The 15,100-nt window shown below is 43.4% G+C and overlaps 1 protein-coding gene across 3 annotated transcripts; it reads left to right on the top strand.

Annotated features, from left to right (window-relative positions):
• Positions 1-684: 684 nt before the first annotated feature.
• Positions 685-10,993, top strand: LOC116861448 (immunity-related GTPase family M protein-like). Of its 3 annotated transcripts, none has more exons than XM_032848035.1 (2): positions 685-859; positions 9,551-10,993. In XM_032848035.1, exon 2 carries the CDS (start codon positions 9,576-9,578, stop codon positions 10,764-10,766), a length of 1,191 nt encoding a protein of 396 aa, XP_032703926.1. In that variant the 5' UTR covers positions 685-859; positions 9,551-9,575; the 3' UTR covers positions 10,767-10,993. The 3 variants fall into 3 exon arrangements, with proteins under 3 accessions (XP_032703926.1, XP_032703925.1, XP_032703923.1); XM_032848034.1 differs by lacking the exon at positions 685-859 and adding an exon at positions 867-961 and having other exon boundaries at positions 9,552-10,993; XM_032848032.1 differs by lacking the exon at positions 685-859 and adding an exon at positions 3,266-3,373 and having other exon boundaries at positions 9,552-10,993.
• The last annotated feature ends 4,107 nt before the right edge of the window (positions 10,994-15,100 follow it).

Genomic DNA, 15,100 nt, shown 5'->3' with positions numbered 1-15,100 from the left:
TTGTACAACAGACCTCCTTTTTCACCCCATCAAAGTCACACAGCCCCTTCTCTGGGGCCTCCCTTCTGAACACAAACACCCTGGGGGTCTTTCACTGCTGCTCCCACAGGAGGATGAGGATGGAACAATCCCTGAGAGTTTACGCAGCTTTTACACTCACCAAGTCATTCGTGAGCTGTGTTGAGCTCAGACTCTCACTTGGCTGGGGCAGGTGTATTGACACCAGGGAAGGTCACAGCAGGGGGCAGGAAGAGAAATCCACCATGGATGTCACTTCTGCAGTCTGATCTCTGCGGGCGGAAGGGAGTTAGCCGCTGAGCTGAACACGTTGGGCAGCTCTAAGGAGTAACTTGGCAGGCAGTGTCTGCACCCATCTGAGCGGCCAGCCTCAAGGGGGTTGAATATGGACTTCTCACCGGTCTGGACACTGGCATCAGAGTAAGACTCTTAGGTATAAGGCAGCTGTTCTCAGAGCCTCTGGGCTGAAAGTGTTCAAATTACCCTGCACAAACCAGGGCAACTGCCAAAAAGCCCCCACCCTCCAGAATGCTGAAGGTGGAACCGGTTCAGCCCTGTTTTGAGAACTGGAGTAGTTTCCAGGAATAGAAACTGAAAGCAGCCCACTCTGATTTCCCTCCCCCCGAGCCAAGCCGTGCCCCCAGCTTTACTCAGAAATCGCACAGCTCTGGGGCTGAAAGGACTGGGCAGAAAACTCTGCGAGATTGCCTTCTCTTTCCTGGTTCCTCTCCCCACTGCCCCTTCTGTCTGGACTATTTCTAGGACAACCTCAACCCAGCACAACTCCCTTCCTTCCTTCGGGAGCAATCTGAGCTTGGAGCCTGTTGTGAGGGATCTCAGACGTAAGCATCTCTGCCTGAGAGCTCGACCGATTCCCTGGGAGGGCTAACTTGCCAGCAGGACCATCTGCCTGATCACAGTCACCCTCTGCTTCCTGGAGCAGGTGAGTGAGAGGGGTGAGAGGGGGTAAAACCCAATGTGGCTAATGACCCTGCAGAAGGAAAGACGTGAAAAGCAGAGCCTGACACCAGGGCAGGGGAGCTCGGGGGACTGGCTTATCCCTTTCAGTGAGTATTCACAGCAGGGCCCCCCTCTGACATTCTTCAGAGGATAAACTCAGAACCCTGTACTTTGTTTGCATCAAACCAATTCTACCTTCTAGTGTGGAGACAATGGGCCTTTCATCTCCATATTCATGGCAGTTGGCAGTTGAGGGGGGGGGGGTCCTTCTGATGGGACCGTGCCTGGAAAAGGACAGCAGCATTTGCCATTCTTAGTCTCTTAGAGTCTAAGTAGAACATGGGACAGTGGCAATTTCTGGGGTAATCTGGAATTGGGAAGTCCAGCTGAACCTCTTGTGGATTAGGGAATGGGGGTGGGGTTTCAGGGACAAGGGGTCTAGCAGACCTTAGACAATGTATAACAGTGGACATGTGTATCTGCATAGGAGAAACTGTCCCTATTGCTGGACACCACCTCCATCCTTTACCTCAATGAGGTGGACTCTTGAAATACTTTTTCCCAGACCCGGTCCTTTTGTGTTTCATGCCCACTGATGATGCAGATGTTTATTACACTTTCCTAGAATAAAGCAGTATGTATATTTTTCCCCCTCACCCTTTCCCTATGCTGATAAAATGGGGGGAAATGTGGGGATTGATCCACAGTGAGTTCAAAGTCACAAAAGTCCTTGATGCCTCGGATTTCTTGTCTGGGCCAAGGCTGATCCTGGCTTCATAGCTCCAGATCGTTGGGCATGACATGAACTCTATAGTGCATGGGAAGTGCACTAATGAGTGTTCTTCATTCTGCTTCTTAGATCATGAAATCTATTTGGTGCAGTATAACCGGAGTTCAAAAAAGTTACCCATTGGAACAGATGCAATAGGTCAAAATGGAATGTAGAGAAATTGTTGGTAAAGTCTTTCGTCAGGTGTATGCATGTGTGTGAGTGCATGTGTGCTGCGTGGGTACTTAGTTCCTTTGTGAAATGCGTCTTTTACTGATGGTGTCCTTCAGAAGACTTTGAAAGGTCTGCTTGCAGGGTCTGGTTCTCCTTGCAAGCACAACTGCCCTCTCCAGTTGAAATCTGCTCCCTGAGCTCCCTCCATAAAAGTATAGATTTCTTTAGTCAAGGACCCTCAAACCCTCTCCAGATAGGGAAGATCAGAGGTATAACATGGTATGACCTGCAAAAAAGTGAGCCTGGGGGCCACTTGCTTTCCAGGCTTATTTCTGCTGGCATCTCCTCAACTTCTGGGTTAGTGCTCTGAGCCTTGGTGTCCTGGAGGCTCATACATATACACACACACACACACACACACACACACACCAGCACTTGCACACTGACCGTTCCTGGAAGACCTGCTACCTCTCGTGGATTTACCCTTGTCCCAGCCTGGCCTGGCAGTGTCACATGGGCATACTGCTGTCTTAAAGGACCCTGAGAGGGTCCAACATGCAGGGTTGTCTAGCACCACGAGCAAGGCAGGGACTAGATAAGCAGGTAGTGGGAAACAGGGAGCTGTGGCTTGTGCTGTAGGGCTTCAGTCACCCCCTCCAGTAGGGCCCAGCACAGGTGCTCAGGTGAAGAGACCTTTGCAAAGTACATGGTTGAGTCAGACATAGTCACAGAAATGACCCAGAAGATTTTAAGTTTGTGCTTACCTCCCTTAGCAACCCTGGGGTGGGGAGCTCATACTCTTCACCAGCCCCTACTTGCTTTCCAAAGGGCTGTGGCAGAGCTGGCTTCAACATTTCAGATGACAGATTTAGGAAGAAAAGTTAATTTATCTGTCACCTAAGGAGTGAAGGATATGCAATGATGCATTGTGCTTCATTCATCTAACAGAAATATGTCCCATACCTGCCGGGCACTAAGGCCACCAGAGAGTCTAAGGAATTATTTACTATAAGTGCCAAGACCTGTATATGTGTATTTTTATACCAGGCATCTAACATGGGATGACACAATATTTTCTGGGACTTTCATCTCTTGAGGAGACAGAGGTGTTTTGGTTTTTTTTGTTTTTGTTTTTTTCAATTGATCTAACACACAGGAAGTCAAGGTGAGATGGGTACATGTGGAGGTTGTGATGGGATTTAGACAAACCAAGAAAAGGATTCAAGAGCTCTTGAATCCTTGTTCTAGTTCAGTTCCTATGTCCTAGCTAGCCTGGGTCCCATGGAACCACTGATAAGGACATCCAGCCTTCCCCATCCCATACTAGAGGCAAACTTATAGGTAACCAGAATACATAGCATGCTCAGGAGCAGAAGAAACCCCTTCATACAAACCAAGTCAGTGAGCCTGGAACTCACCCAGGAGATCATCTCCCTGGAGCCAGGACGGCTGGTAAGACCTTTGGAAACCTCTGTGTTCCCCCATAAACAAGAACTTGGGCTATTGTTAGGAAAGGTCAAGAGAGGTCTTAAAGAGGGCTTTGAGTATAAGGGTAAGGGAAGGCTACTCTTAGGGATTCTCACTCCAGAGTGTTCCTCCAGCCTGACCCAGACCAGAGCTCCATCTTTCTGGCTTTTAGCCAGCTTTGTCCATGCATATTCCCCCACCATGTCATTCACCCCCTCACTGAGCTCAGGGCATCTGCCCTCCTGTGGGAGGAGGCACCATCCTTGCTGACCTATTGCACCTCAAATTTGTCATAGGGGCTCCTGGTGGAGGACCCTGAAGATTTGGGGGCACAGTCCCCAAGGGACTCTGGTCCCCAGGCAGATGGGATGGTGATTACATCATATTTCAAGAGATTCCCTCCCTCTGAACTCCCAGCATCTCCTGATCATATCATTATGCATCCATCTCCCAAGGGTGGGGGGGGGCAGTCAAGTTCCCTGTAACAGTTTCTAAGATGTGATGACACATTGTAGGATTTTTTCCTCATACTTGGAAAGCAATGAGTTTTCCTTAATGTGTTGTGAGGATGGGAGCTGAGAGAGGACTGTGATTTCCATTCTCTCCCCAGATTAAGAATGGTGCGTCTAGGGAGAGGTAAGTGGCAATTGATAGCAGTAAGTGGACCCACATCTCCAGGAGTAGCATCTCATCATCCAGCCATCCCTCAGCCCCTGGGGCTGGATATTCAGCACTAACTAGGATCACCCTCCCCTCCTATCCAGATAGAAACAGAAAATGACATTATTGGAGTAAATCTGGGATCCTCCAACATTGCTTTGTAATCTTCAAGCTTGTTTCTTCTTTTTATTTATTTAAATTCAATTTAGTTAATATATAACATATAATTAGTTACAGGGGTAGAAATTAGTGATTCATCAGTTGCATATAAAATCCAGTGCTCATCCAAACAGGTGCCTTCCTTAATGCCCATCACACATTTAGCCCATCCCCCCACTCACCACCCTCCAGAAACCCTCAGTTTGTTCCCTATAGTTAAGAGTCTCTTATGGTTTGCCTCCCTCTCTTTTTTTATTTCATTTTATTTAAATTCAATTAATTAACATATAGTATATTATTAGTTTCAGAGGTAGAGTTCAGTGATTCATCAGTCTTACATAACACCCAGTGCTCATTATATCAAGTGCCCTACTTAATGTCTATCACCCAGTTACCCCATCCCTCTCCCTCCCCTTGAGCAACCCTCAGTTTGTTTCCTGGGGTTAAGAGTCTCATGATTTGTCTCCTTTTCTGATTTCATCATGGTTTATTTTTCCTTCCCTCCCTTTATGTTCTTCTGTTTTATTTCTTAAATTCCACATATGAGTGAAATTATAATTGTCTTCCTCTGATTAACTTACTTTGCTTAGCACAATACCCTCTAATTCCATCCACATCATGGCAAATAGAAAGATTTTGTTTTTGATGGCTGAGTAATATCCCATTGTATATATAGACACACCACATCTTCTTTATCCATTCATCTGTCAATGGACATCTGGATTCTTTCCACAGTTTGACTATTGTAGACATTGCTGCTATAAACATTAGGGTACATGTGTCCCTTCAAATCACTGTTTGTATCCTTTGGGTAAATACCTAGTAGTGCAATTGCTGGGTCATAGGGTAGTTCTATTTTTAACTTTTTGAGGAAGCTCCATACTGTTTCCCAGACTGTCAAGCTTATTTCTTATCTGTGAGATGCTCACAGATCACATCTGGGAAATACATTCATCTGTAGCTAGGAATAATATCACTTACCTAATAGAGCTTGGGGAAGATTAATCAAGAAATGCCATGCAAAAGACCCAGCTCAGACAGACTCACAGAAACAGGACATTCCTACACTGTGGTAAGAGTTGGAGGGAGTAAGAAGAATCACAGGAAAGTCTTCTTCAGACCCATCAGTAAAGATGCAAGTGGGGTGGGTTTGGTGGAGGAGGAGAGCAAGAAACTACACCATAGGACCTGTAGGCCAATGAGAAATTTCTCCTACAGATGGGCTTTGGGCCTTCTGATTCAGTGTGAGGACTGGCCTCCCAGCAGCATCAGGAGACCCCATAGATGGGTCTGGAAGGGAAGCCCTCATGGAATAGAAGGCCTCATGGGGCTCATAGGGAAACTCTTCAGCAAAGAGGCAGTCTTGAATTTTAATATGTTTTAAAACTTGCATTTGTGCACATAAAAAGAGTAGTTTTTTTAAAGTTTTTACTTAAATTCAAGTTAGTTAGCATACAGTGTAATATTAGTTTCAGGTGTACAGTGTAATGATTCAGTACTTCTGTGTATCAGTCAGTATTCATCACAAGTACACTTCCCAATACCTATCCTCTGTTTAACCCATCCTCCTACCCACCTCCCCACTGCTAACCATCAGTTTGTTCTTCATACTTAAGAGTCTCTCTCTTCTTTTGCCTCTCTCTGTCTTTTTGCTTCACTTTGCTTGTTTGTTTTGTTTCTTAAATTCCACACATGAGTGAAATCATATGGTATTTGTCTTTCTCTGACTTATTTTGCTTAGCATAATACTCTCTAGCTCAAACCATGACATTGCAAATGAAAATACTTCATTTTTGTGGCTGAGTAATATTCTATTGTATTCATATACCACATCTTCTTTATCCATTCATCAGTCCATGGACACGTGGGCTCTTTCTGTAGTTTGGCTATGATTGATAATGCTGCTATATACTTCAGGGTGCATGTACCCCTTTGAATTAGTTTTTTTTGTATTCTAAGTAGATACCTAGTAGTACAGTTGCTGGGTCATAGGTTAGCTGTATTTTTAACTTTTGAGGAACCTCCATACTGTTTTCCAGAGTGGCTGTACCCGTTTGCATTCCCACCAACAGTGTAAGAGGTTTCCCCTTTCTCCACATGCTCACCAATGTCTGTTGTTTCTTGTGTTGTTGATTTCAGCCATTCTGACTGAATATTACTGTAAAGTAATATCTCATTATAGTTTCAATTTGCATTTCCCTAGTGATAAGTGATGATGAGCATCATTTCATATGTCTCTTGGCCATCCGGATGTCTTCTTTGGAAAAAAGCCTATCTGTGTCTTCTGACCATTTTTCAATTAGATTATTTGGCGTTTGAGTGTTGAGTTGTATAAGTTTTTTTATATATTTTGGATACTAGCTCTTTATCAATATGTCTTTACAAATATTTTCTCCTAATCTGTATGTTACCTTTAGTTTTGTTGTTTCCTTCGTTCTGCAAAAGTGTATTATTTTCACGTTGTCCCCATAGTTTATTTTTGCTTTCGTTTCCCTTCCTTTCTGGATTGATATCGAGAAAGAAGTTGTGATGTCAAAGAAGTTACTGCCTATGCGCTCTTCTTGGATGTTTATGGTTTTAGGTCTCACATTTGGATAATTAATTCACTTTGAACTTATTTCTGTGTATGCTGTAAGAAATTTATTTCTGTGTATGCTGTAAGAAATTTATTTCTGCATATTGCTGTCCAGTTTTCCCAACACCATTTGTTGGAGACTGTCTTTTTTCCATTGGATATTCTTTCCTGTTTCTTGAAGTTTCATTGACCATATAATTCTGAGTTTAGTTCTGGATGCTTTCTTCAGTTCCATTGATCTATGTGTCTATTTTTGCACCAGTACCATACAGATGTTTTTTGTTTTGTTTTACTTTGTTTTTAGTACACTTACATTTTAATGAAAGATGTTTACTTTAAAAATGGTTTTAGGGCACCTGGGTGGCTCAGTGGGTTAAAGCCTCTGCCTTCAACTCAGGTCATGATCTCAGGGTCCTGAGATCGAGCCCCTCGTCAGGCTCTCTGCTCAGCTGGGAGCCTGCTTCTCCCACTCTCTCTCTCTGCCTGCCTCTCTGCTTACTTGTGATCTCTGTCTGTCAAATAAATGAATAAAATCTTTAAAAAAAATGGTTTTATACACATACTCATAAAAACACAAAAATATATGAGATAAGTGCCATTCTGTTTTGATCACTACAGCTTTGTAATCTAACTTGAAGTCTGGAATCATGATACCTCCAGCTTTGTTTTCTTTTTCTCAAGTTTTCTTTCGCTATTTGCGGTCTTTTGGGGCTCCATACAAATTTTAGGATTGTTTGTTCTAGCTGTATGAAAAATGCTATTAGTATGAAACTGTAGGTTCTTTAGGGGAAATTACCACAGCAAAGATTCATAACCTGTAGGACTATGAAAGCCCACCAGCCAGCACTTTGTGTGTATCCCCCAGGAGGAGAATCCCCTAGGTAATCCCAACCAATTCTCTTTCCCAATCCTGCCTTATAAAATGCTTGCAGATTTTACCTCAGGGCACAATTTACAAGAGAATATTCACAAGAGAACTTAAATACCTAAAATACTAATCACAACAGTAACAAGATAAACAGTCATGTACAAACCTAAGTATTGACTTAAAAATCAGTAGGTTATTATTTGGAAAGTCTGTGTAACTTAGATGTTGAAGTGGATGAAGGACAGAGATTCCCCAGGTATGCAATTAGCGGTGAACGATATGGAAAATGTCTTGAGAGGAAAGAAGATGTACTTTTCACTGTTATCAAAAAAAATTTTAAATTATTCTGGACTCTGAAGACATATGCAGTGAAGATGTGTGGGTCCTCAGGATTGAAGGATATTCAGTGTTGTCATAAGCTTACTTGTGCCCTGCAGACATCCCCAGGGGGACATCCTGCTCACCCAGTTGGGGTGGAGGAGGACTTAAGTGCACCTGACACAGAGACCCTCATGACACTCTTCTGCTCAAGGCCATTCATATCTGTGACCTGCTTAGGAGCGGTCTACTGGCACCAGAGCTGCAGAGCATTCCTCAGCAGTCTCCTCTGAGTCCCTAACGTGTGCACATCTCCTGATTCGGGGATATAATTGATACATTCAGCAATTCGCAGCCCTTTCAAGTTTTCAGTAGCTTTTAATATACTCACAAAGTTGTAATGCCGTCATAATCAAATTTAGAACATTTTCATTATCCAAAAGATATCCCATACCTCTTGACTGCCACCCCTCTTTTCCCTCCTACCATTTGCCCTTCAGAAGAAGGAAATACCCCCATATATTTTCTGTGCCTAAGGATTTGCCTTTTCTGGACATTTCATGTGAATAGAATCATAGAACATATGGTCCAAGGTGCTGTCTGCTTTCACTGAGAGTAATGTTTTGGGGTTCATCTATTTTGTGGGTGGTATCAGTATTTCATTTATTTTTCATGCTCAGTCCTGATCTCTGGTGTGGATAGACGACTTTTGTTTATCTGTTGAACAGTGGGTGGACAACCATGTTAATTCTACCTGAGGGCTATTACAGATAATACTACTATGAACATTTGCACACAGGTTTTACATAGATGTATGTCATCACTGCTCACAGGTATATACCTGGCAATGGAATCGCTGGGCCATTTGGTGACTCTGTTTAAATTATTTTATCAGTTTTATGGAAATATTATCGACAAACACCACTATATAAGTTTCAGGGTATACATCACTGATCTGATTTACATATATTGTGAAATGATTACCACAGTAGGTTCAGCTAACATCCATCATCTCATAAAAATACAATAAAAAGGAAAGAAAGAGAAAACATTCTGCATTAAGATGTATTCCCTTAACAACGTTCCTATAAATCGTATCATGGTGATATGTATAGTCACCATGTTGTACATTACATCCCTAGTACTTACTTATCTTACAACTGAAATCTTGTACCTTTTGGACACTTCCTCCACTCTCCCCCACTTTTCACCCACTTCCTCCACCTCTCCCCAAGTCTGCTCCCTTTTTCTATGAATTTATTTTCTTTTATTTTTAGATTCCACACGTTAGTTAGATCATGCAGTATTTGTCTGATTTATTTTATTTAGCATGAAGCTTTCAAAGTCCATCCATATGATCACAAATGGGAGGATTTCCTTGTTTTCTGTAACTGAATAATATGTTTAGATTTTTGAGACACTATCAGACAGTTTTGCAGGGGCTTGTTGTTTCTCATCCAAAAGGCCTACAGCGAGTTAGGTGTGGATCTGACTCCCTCAGTCTGGGATATCAACTGTGATGATTCCTCTGCCACCCTATGTGCCTGGTCTTCCCAACCCCCCTGCTTTTCCTATTTCTGCAGGTTAGTCCACTGATCAGCAACATCATGCAGCCCTCCCCGTCCCTTCACACCCCATCACCTACATCCTTCACCTCTGCTGGGCCACACCATGAAGATTGGAACATCTTATCTATGTCGGATGTCAGGAACACAGAAAAAGCTTCCGAAGAATGGAAGTTGCCGGAGATAGTCTCTGCGGTCAAGGAGACCATGAAGACAGCATCCAGTGCCTCAGTGAGAATTGCAGTGACTGGGGACTCTGGCAATGGCATGTCCTCTTTCATCAATGCACTGCGGAGAATTGGGCAGGAGGAGGAGGACTCAGCTCCCACAGGTGTGGTAAGAACCACCCAGAAACCTACTCTCTACCATTCCTCCGACATGCCCAATGTGGAGCTATGGGACCTGCCTGGCACAGGGGCTGCCACCCAAAGCCTGGAGACCTATCTGGAGGAAATCCAGTTTAGCAAGTATGACCTCTTCATCATCATTGCATCTGAACAGTTCAGCATGAATCTCGTGAAGCTTGCCAAAATCATCCAGGGACAGGGAAAGAGGTTCTATGTTGTCTGGACCAAGCTGGACAGAGACCTCAGTACACAAGTAGTCTCAAAGGAACAGCTCCTGCAGGATATCCAAGAGAATATCCGGGTAGCTCTCCAGAATGAGGGAGTGTATGAACCCATCATATTTCTGGTCTCCAACTTTGACCCCTTCTTGCATGGCTTCCCAGAGCTTAGGAAGAGCTTGTGCAGAGAAGTGTCTGACATCAGGTACCATGAGCCCCAACAGAACCTATCTGACACCTATGGGAAGATCATTAATGACAAAGCAATCACTTTTTGGAGGCAAACAGGCTCAGAGTCTTTCCAGGACAGCTTCGGCATCCAGAATGCAGATGATCTTGAGGAGTTTTTGAATGCCTGCCACTCATTCTTTGGTTTGGATGATGAGTCTCTCCAGGAGGTGGCCCAGAGTATGGGAAAACCTATGGAGGAGTACAAGGCCATTATGAAGTCTCAGGATCTACACACTGTCCTCAGTGGGGACTGGGTATTATCATGGACAAATTGTAATACAGACACTTGCTTATATTCGGTTCTGAACAGAATCCCATTTGTAGGTTATGCCAGTTTCTCCTACCTTAGAGGGTGGAATCAGTGGCGCCTCCTTGACAAAGTCGCCAAGGACACCAACACCATCCTGAAGAAAGTTCTGACAGATGCCGCCATCTGAAGGGTGAGGTCTCAGCAGGCTCCTTCTTGGGGAAAGTCAGGATATCTGGGGTCCTCTCCTCACACTATCCTTTAGAATTCTCAGTCAGTTCAGTATTTCCACTTTTGTTAGTTCTAAGTTCCATGAGGTAAATGAGCTGACTAGATCATTTTGAACCCACATCTCAGCAAATTTCCATATATGTCCTACTTCTCATTTATTAAATGAGCTGGGATCCAAAGATGGAAGAAAAGATTGCACAGTGTGACATATAGTCTCATTCTGACATCCCCTTATCACTTAACGTTGGCATCATTTTTCCAAGGCCTCTTGGTTTTCCCCTGTTCCTTCAGTTCTCACTTCTCAGTACATGGACTCAGAGGCACACCTGGAGTCAGAGAATAGAACATCCTTTGGGATGTTCCCTTTGAGGAAGTATAATTGGAGAGTGTGTGTTTAGTTGTTCTCCAAAAAGTATTGTGTAGTGGTACCAGGATCCAAGGCCAGTCTTGTGTCCTGTAAAGCTCTGTCCTTATATCTATCCTCAGCAATTGCCCAAATCATTTATATCCAAAAAAGGATACAGGAGGTGGACTCCAAGTCCATTTTACTGGGATTGAGAAATTGTTGAATGGAAAAGGCAAACCTGACTATTTTAAGTACCAAACACCAAGAGGTTCCATGCTCTTCATATGTACACACTTATGGTGGGCCTGTCATGGGAAGTAGTGCCTGTCAGATTATGTTTGCTATGCAGAAATTTTTGCTCATATAAAGTACCTGCTGAGGCACCTGGGTGGCTCAGTGGGTTGGGCCTCTGTCTTTGGCTCAAGTCATGATCTCGGGGTCCTGGGATTGAGCCCTGCATCGGGCTCTCTGCTCAACAGGGGGCCTGCTTCTCCCTCTCCCTCTGCGTGCCTCTCTCCCTACTCATGATCTCTGTCAAATAAATAAACAGAATCTTTTAAAAAATAATTAAAAATAAAAATAAAGTACCTGTTATGTTCTGTTCTTCGCCAAAGTTATTTCCCATGTTGGTCAAGGCAACTAAATTTGAGCATCAGTATTAAGGAAACCAACCCACTGTCTATGATCTCATTGTTTGTACAGTTAACCCAAACTATATAGACTTTATGGAAGTTCTCCTAATTGGAAACCACTCCAGACCATAGTCCTAGATTTTTCTCCTTGCTGGGCATGTATGTAATAAAAATGGTTTTTTATCAAAAATTTTTTTTCAAAATGTTCATCATCCCTAGCCATTAGGGAGATTCAAATTAAAACCACATTGAGATACCACCTTACACCAGTTAGAATGGCCAAAATTAGCAAGACAGGAAACAACGTGTGTTGGAGAGGATGTGGAGAAAGGGCAGCCCTCTTACACTGTTGGTGGGAATGCAAGTTGGTGCAGCCACTTTGGAGAACAGTGTGGAGATTCCTCAAGAAATTAAAAATAGAGCTTCCCTATGACCCTGCAATTGCACTACTGGGTATTTACCCCAAAGATACAGATGTAGTGAAAAGAAGGGCCATCTGTACCCCAATGTTTATAGCAGCAATGGCCATAGTCGCCAAACTGGGAAGAACCAAGATGCCCTTCAACGGACGAATGGATAAGGAAGATGTGGTCCATATATACACTATGGAGTATTATGCCTCCATCAGAAAGAATGAATATCCAACTTTTGTAGCAACATGGACAGGACTGGAAGAGATTATGCTGAGAGAAATAAGTCAAGCAGAGAGAGCCAATTATCATATGGTTTCAATTATTTGTGGAGCATAACAAATAACATGGAGGACATGGGGAAGATGGAGAGGAGAAGGGAGTTGAGGAAAATTGGAAAGGGAGGTGAACCATGAGAAACTATGAACACTGAAAAACAACCTGAGGGTTTTGAAGGGGCGGAGGGTGGGAGGAGGTTGGGGGAACCAGGTGGCGGGTATTGGGGAGGGCACGTATTGCATGGAGCACTGGGTGTGGTGCAAAAACAATGAATACTGTTACGCTGAAAAGAAATTTAAAAAAAAATTTTTTTCAAATAAAATTTGAAACCTCACTGTCCACCACTAGAAGTGTCACGACCTGGTTATCACCACTTTGGGAATCATTCAGTCCTCACAAGAGCACCCTCCATCCCTGCATCATTTCTGTCACCACCATCACCTTACTCTATTTACCTGGGAAGATTTCACCTAGTGTGGAGTCCAATCTGAATTTGGTAGATGTCTGAACTGGCTTAATATATAAAATTTTGGCCCATTTTTAGGCTTCTGCTCAAAAAAGAGGGTTTATCAGAGGTTATCATGACAATTCATTGGGATAGAGAGTGAAGTTAATATTGAATGGAAGTGAACCAAAAGAGGCATAGTGGAGTGGTTAGGAATCCTAAGGTTAAATCCTGGTTCCAGCCTGCCCTTGCCTTGTGATCTTGAGCAAATCAACTGACATTCCTCTCTCTTAATTTCTTAATAATATTACATCCTAAGATACCCATCCACATCTAGGTAATGTGAGGATTTAATGAGTTAAGGCAAATAAAGCACATAGAATAGTGCCAGGCATGTAATTCTATAAATGTTTGGTATTATAATTCCTTCTTTTCATGGCTAAGAAGAGATAACACTGAAAGACAGTTCCACCAAAAGATGAGTGTCCTCAGATTGTCCATCCAATGGAAAGAAAAAGTCTGCTGGAAGAGACCTGCATTCACATGGAAGCCTTGAAGGCACAGTTACTTCTCATTCTTTCTCCAACTCAGCTTAAGTTTCCCTTTTGGAAGGCTCAAGAAGCAGAAGACAGTCCCATACAGACCACTATCCTGCATCCTGAGATCTCCCGAGAATGAGGGATGAGAGAATTGAGATTAGTCAAAAGGTCTCAGAGGTCAGAATGACTGTAGGTGCAGAGTTCTTAGTGAAACCCAACCCTAACCTGCCTCTTCTGGGTGATCGTGATGAGGGAGGGTAAAGAAGAGCCCCTACCCACTGGAGCCTCCCATAGCACAGCCACGAAGAAAACCAGGTCACACCAGTTAAGCCCGAGTTCTACTAGGGAGTTTGAGACCATGTATTGTACCACATAGGAAGCTAACATAGAAAACCAATCAAAGACAAAAGAGGAGAGATCTTCAAGAAGGCTAAGTGATCAAAAGCTCTGATGAGAGTTTCTTCTTCAGTACCACAGGGAGTCCCAGCAGGGGTGGGGTCAAATACGAAGTGAAAACACAATCTTGACCTGCCCCTAGGTCAGTGGTGGGCACCTTTAAGATGGCCTCCAACATTATCTCCTATTTTTGTGGCTTTGTTTAATCCTTCTCTGGAATGACTAATGGAATGTGCCAGCAAGAATGGAATGACCAAGAATACAAAAATTTTTTTATGGAAAGTCTGCAGCTTCTGTCTTTACAAGACACTCTATATAGAGAGTGTCTATAAGCAAATAAACACTTGTTTTTTAAGCTACTATGTTTCCGGGTATTTGTTCCACAACAACAGGTAACAGATAATAACATCAAGAAGCTCCTGACAGAAAGGTAGCTGTCAGTGACCTCCTCTGTCTGTGACAGTCACTCCTGCATGGACCCAGCACGAAGAATCTGCACCTTCTTCAATCACAGCCCTTCCCTCCTTCCCCCCTGGACATGTCCTTCCCTGCTTTCTGTTGAAGGACCAACCCATGCCAACATTCAAAGGTCTTTTCACCCAGCCTTAGGCCACACGGAGTTATCCAGTTTGAGACTCTATATTTAAGAAAAGGAGGGGGTAAAAAAGAGTGATGCTCAGTAGTTGGAGGGAGAGTAAATGACAGTAGAATGTGAGCACTCCCCTGAGGAACAGCAGGCTAGGGTTCTCCCTGAAGATGTCCTGTACAACACCTCTAATTCCTGCTCTCACTTGGACTACTTGCTCTCCCAGCCTGGAGCACAGGCCTTGCTCACATCTGTCCATTAGCTTGTGCTGGTCTTGGATTTCCTGTTCCCTGTTCATTTACATTGCATCCATTCTCAAATGAAGTGAGAAGGGGGGAAGTTCCCTGGGAGGTAAAGTTTCTAGTCTTTGCATTTCCAATTAATACTTTTATTTAGTGCTCACTTTCAATAAATAGCCTAACTGAGTGTAGGATTCTGGATACAACATCATTTCATCTTAGAACTCTGAAGATCTATCTCCTTCCAGAATGCCATTTTGCCAGTAAAAAGCCCAAAACCAATTCCATTCACATTCCTTGGATGGTCGCCTGGTTATCTCCATGGAAAATTGTAGGAACTCTTCATCCCTAGGGACTATGTCAGAAATATCACCAGGGACTGATGACCTAGAGCACTTCCATCAACACTCCATTCAGAAGG

This window comes from Lontra canadensis, unplaced genomic scaffold (genome assembly GCF_010015895.1).
Source record: "Lontra canadensis isolate GAN:19392208 unplaced genomic scaffold, GSC_riverotter_1.0 scaffold199, whole genome shotgun sequence".
Lineage (NCBI taxonomy): Eukaryota > Metazoa > Chordata > Mammalia > Carnivora > Mustelidae > Lontra > Lontra canadensis.
This window is presented reverse-complemented; position numbering and strand designations above follow the sequence as displayed.

Coding starts and splice junctions, on each gene's coding strand:
- LOC116861448 (XM_032848032.1), top strand. CDS start 3,281: ATGCTCAGGAGCAGAAGAAACCCCTTCATACAAACCAAGTCAGTGAGC. Junction 3,374..9,551: donor CCCTGGAGCCAGGACGGCTG/GTAAGACCTTTG, acceptor CTATTTCTGCAG/GTTAGTCCACTGATCAGCAA.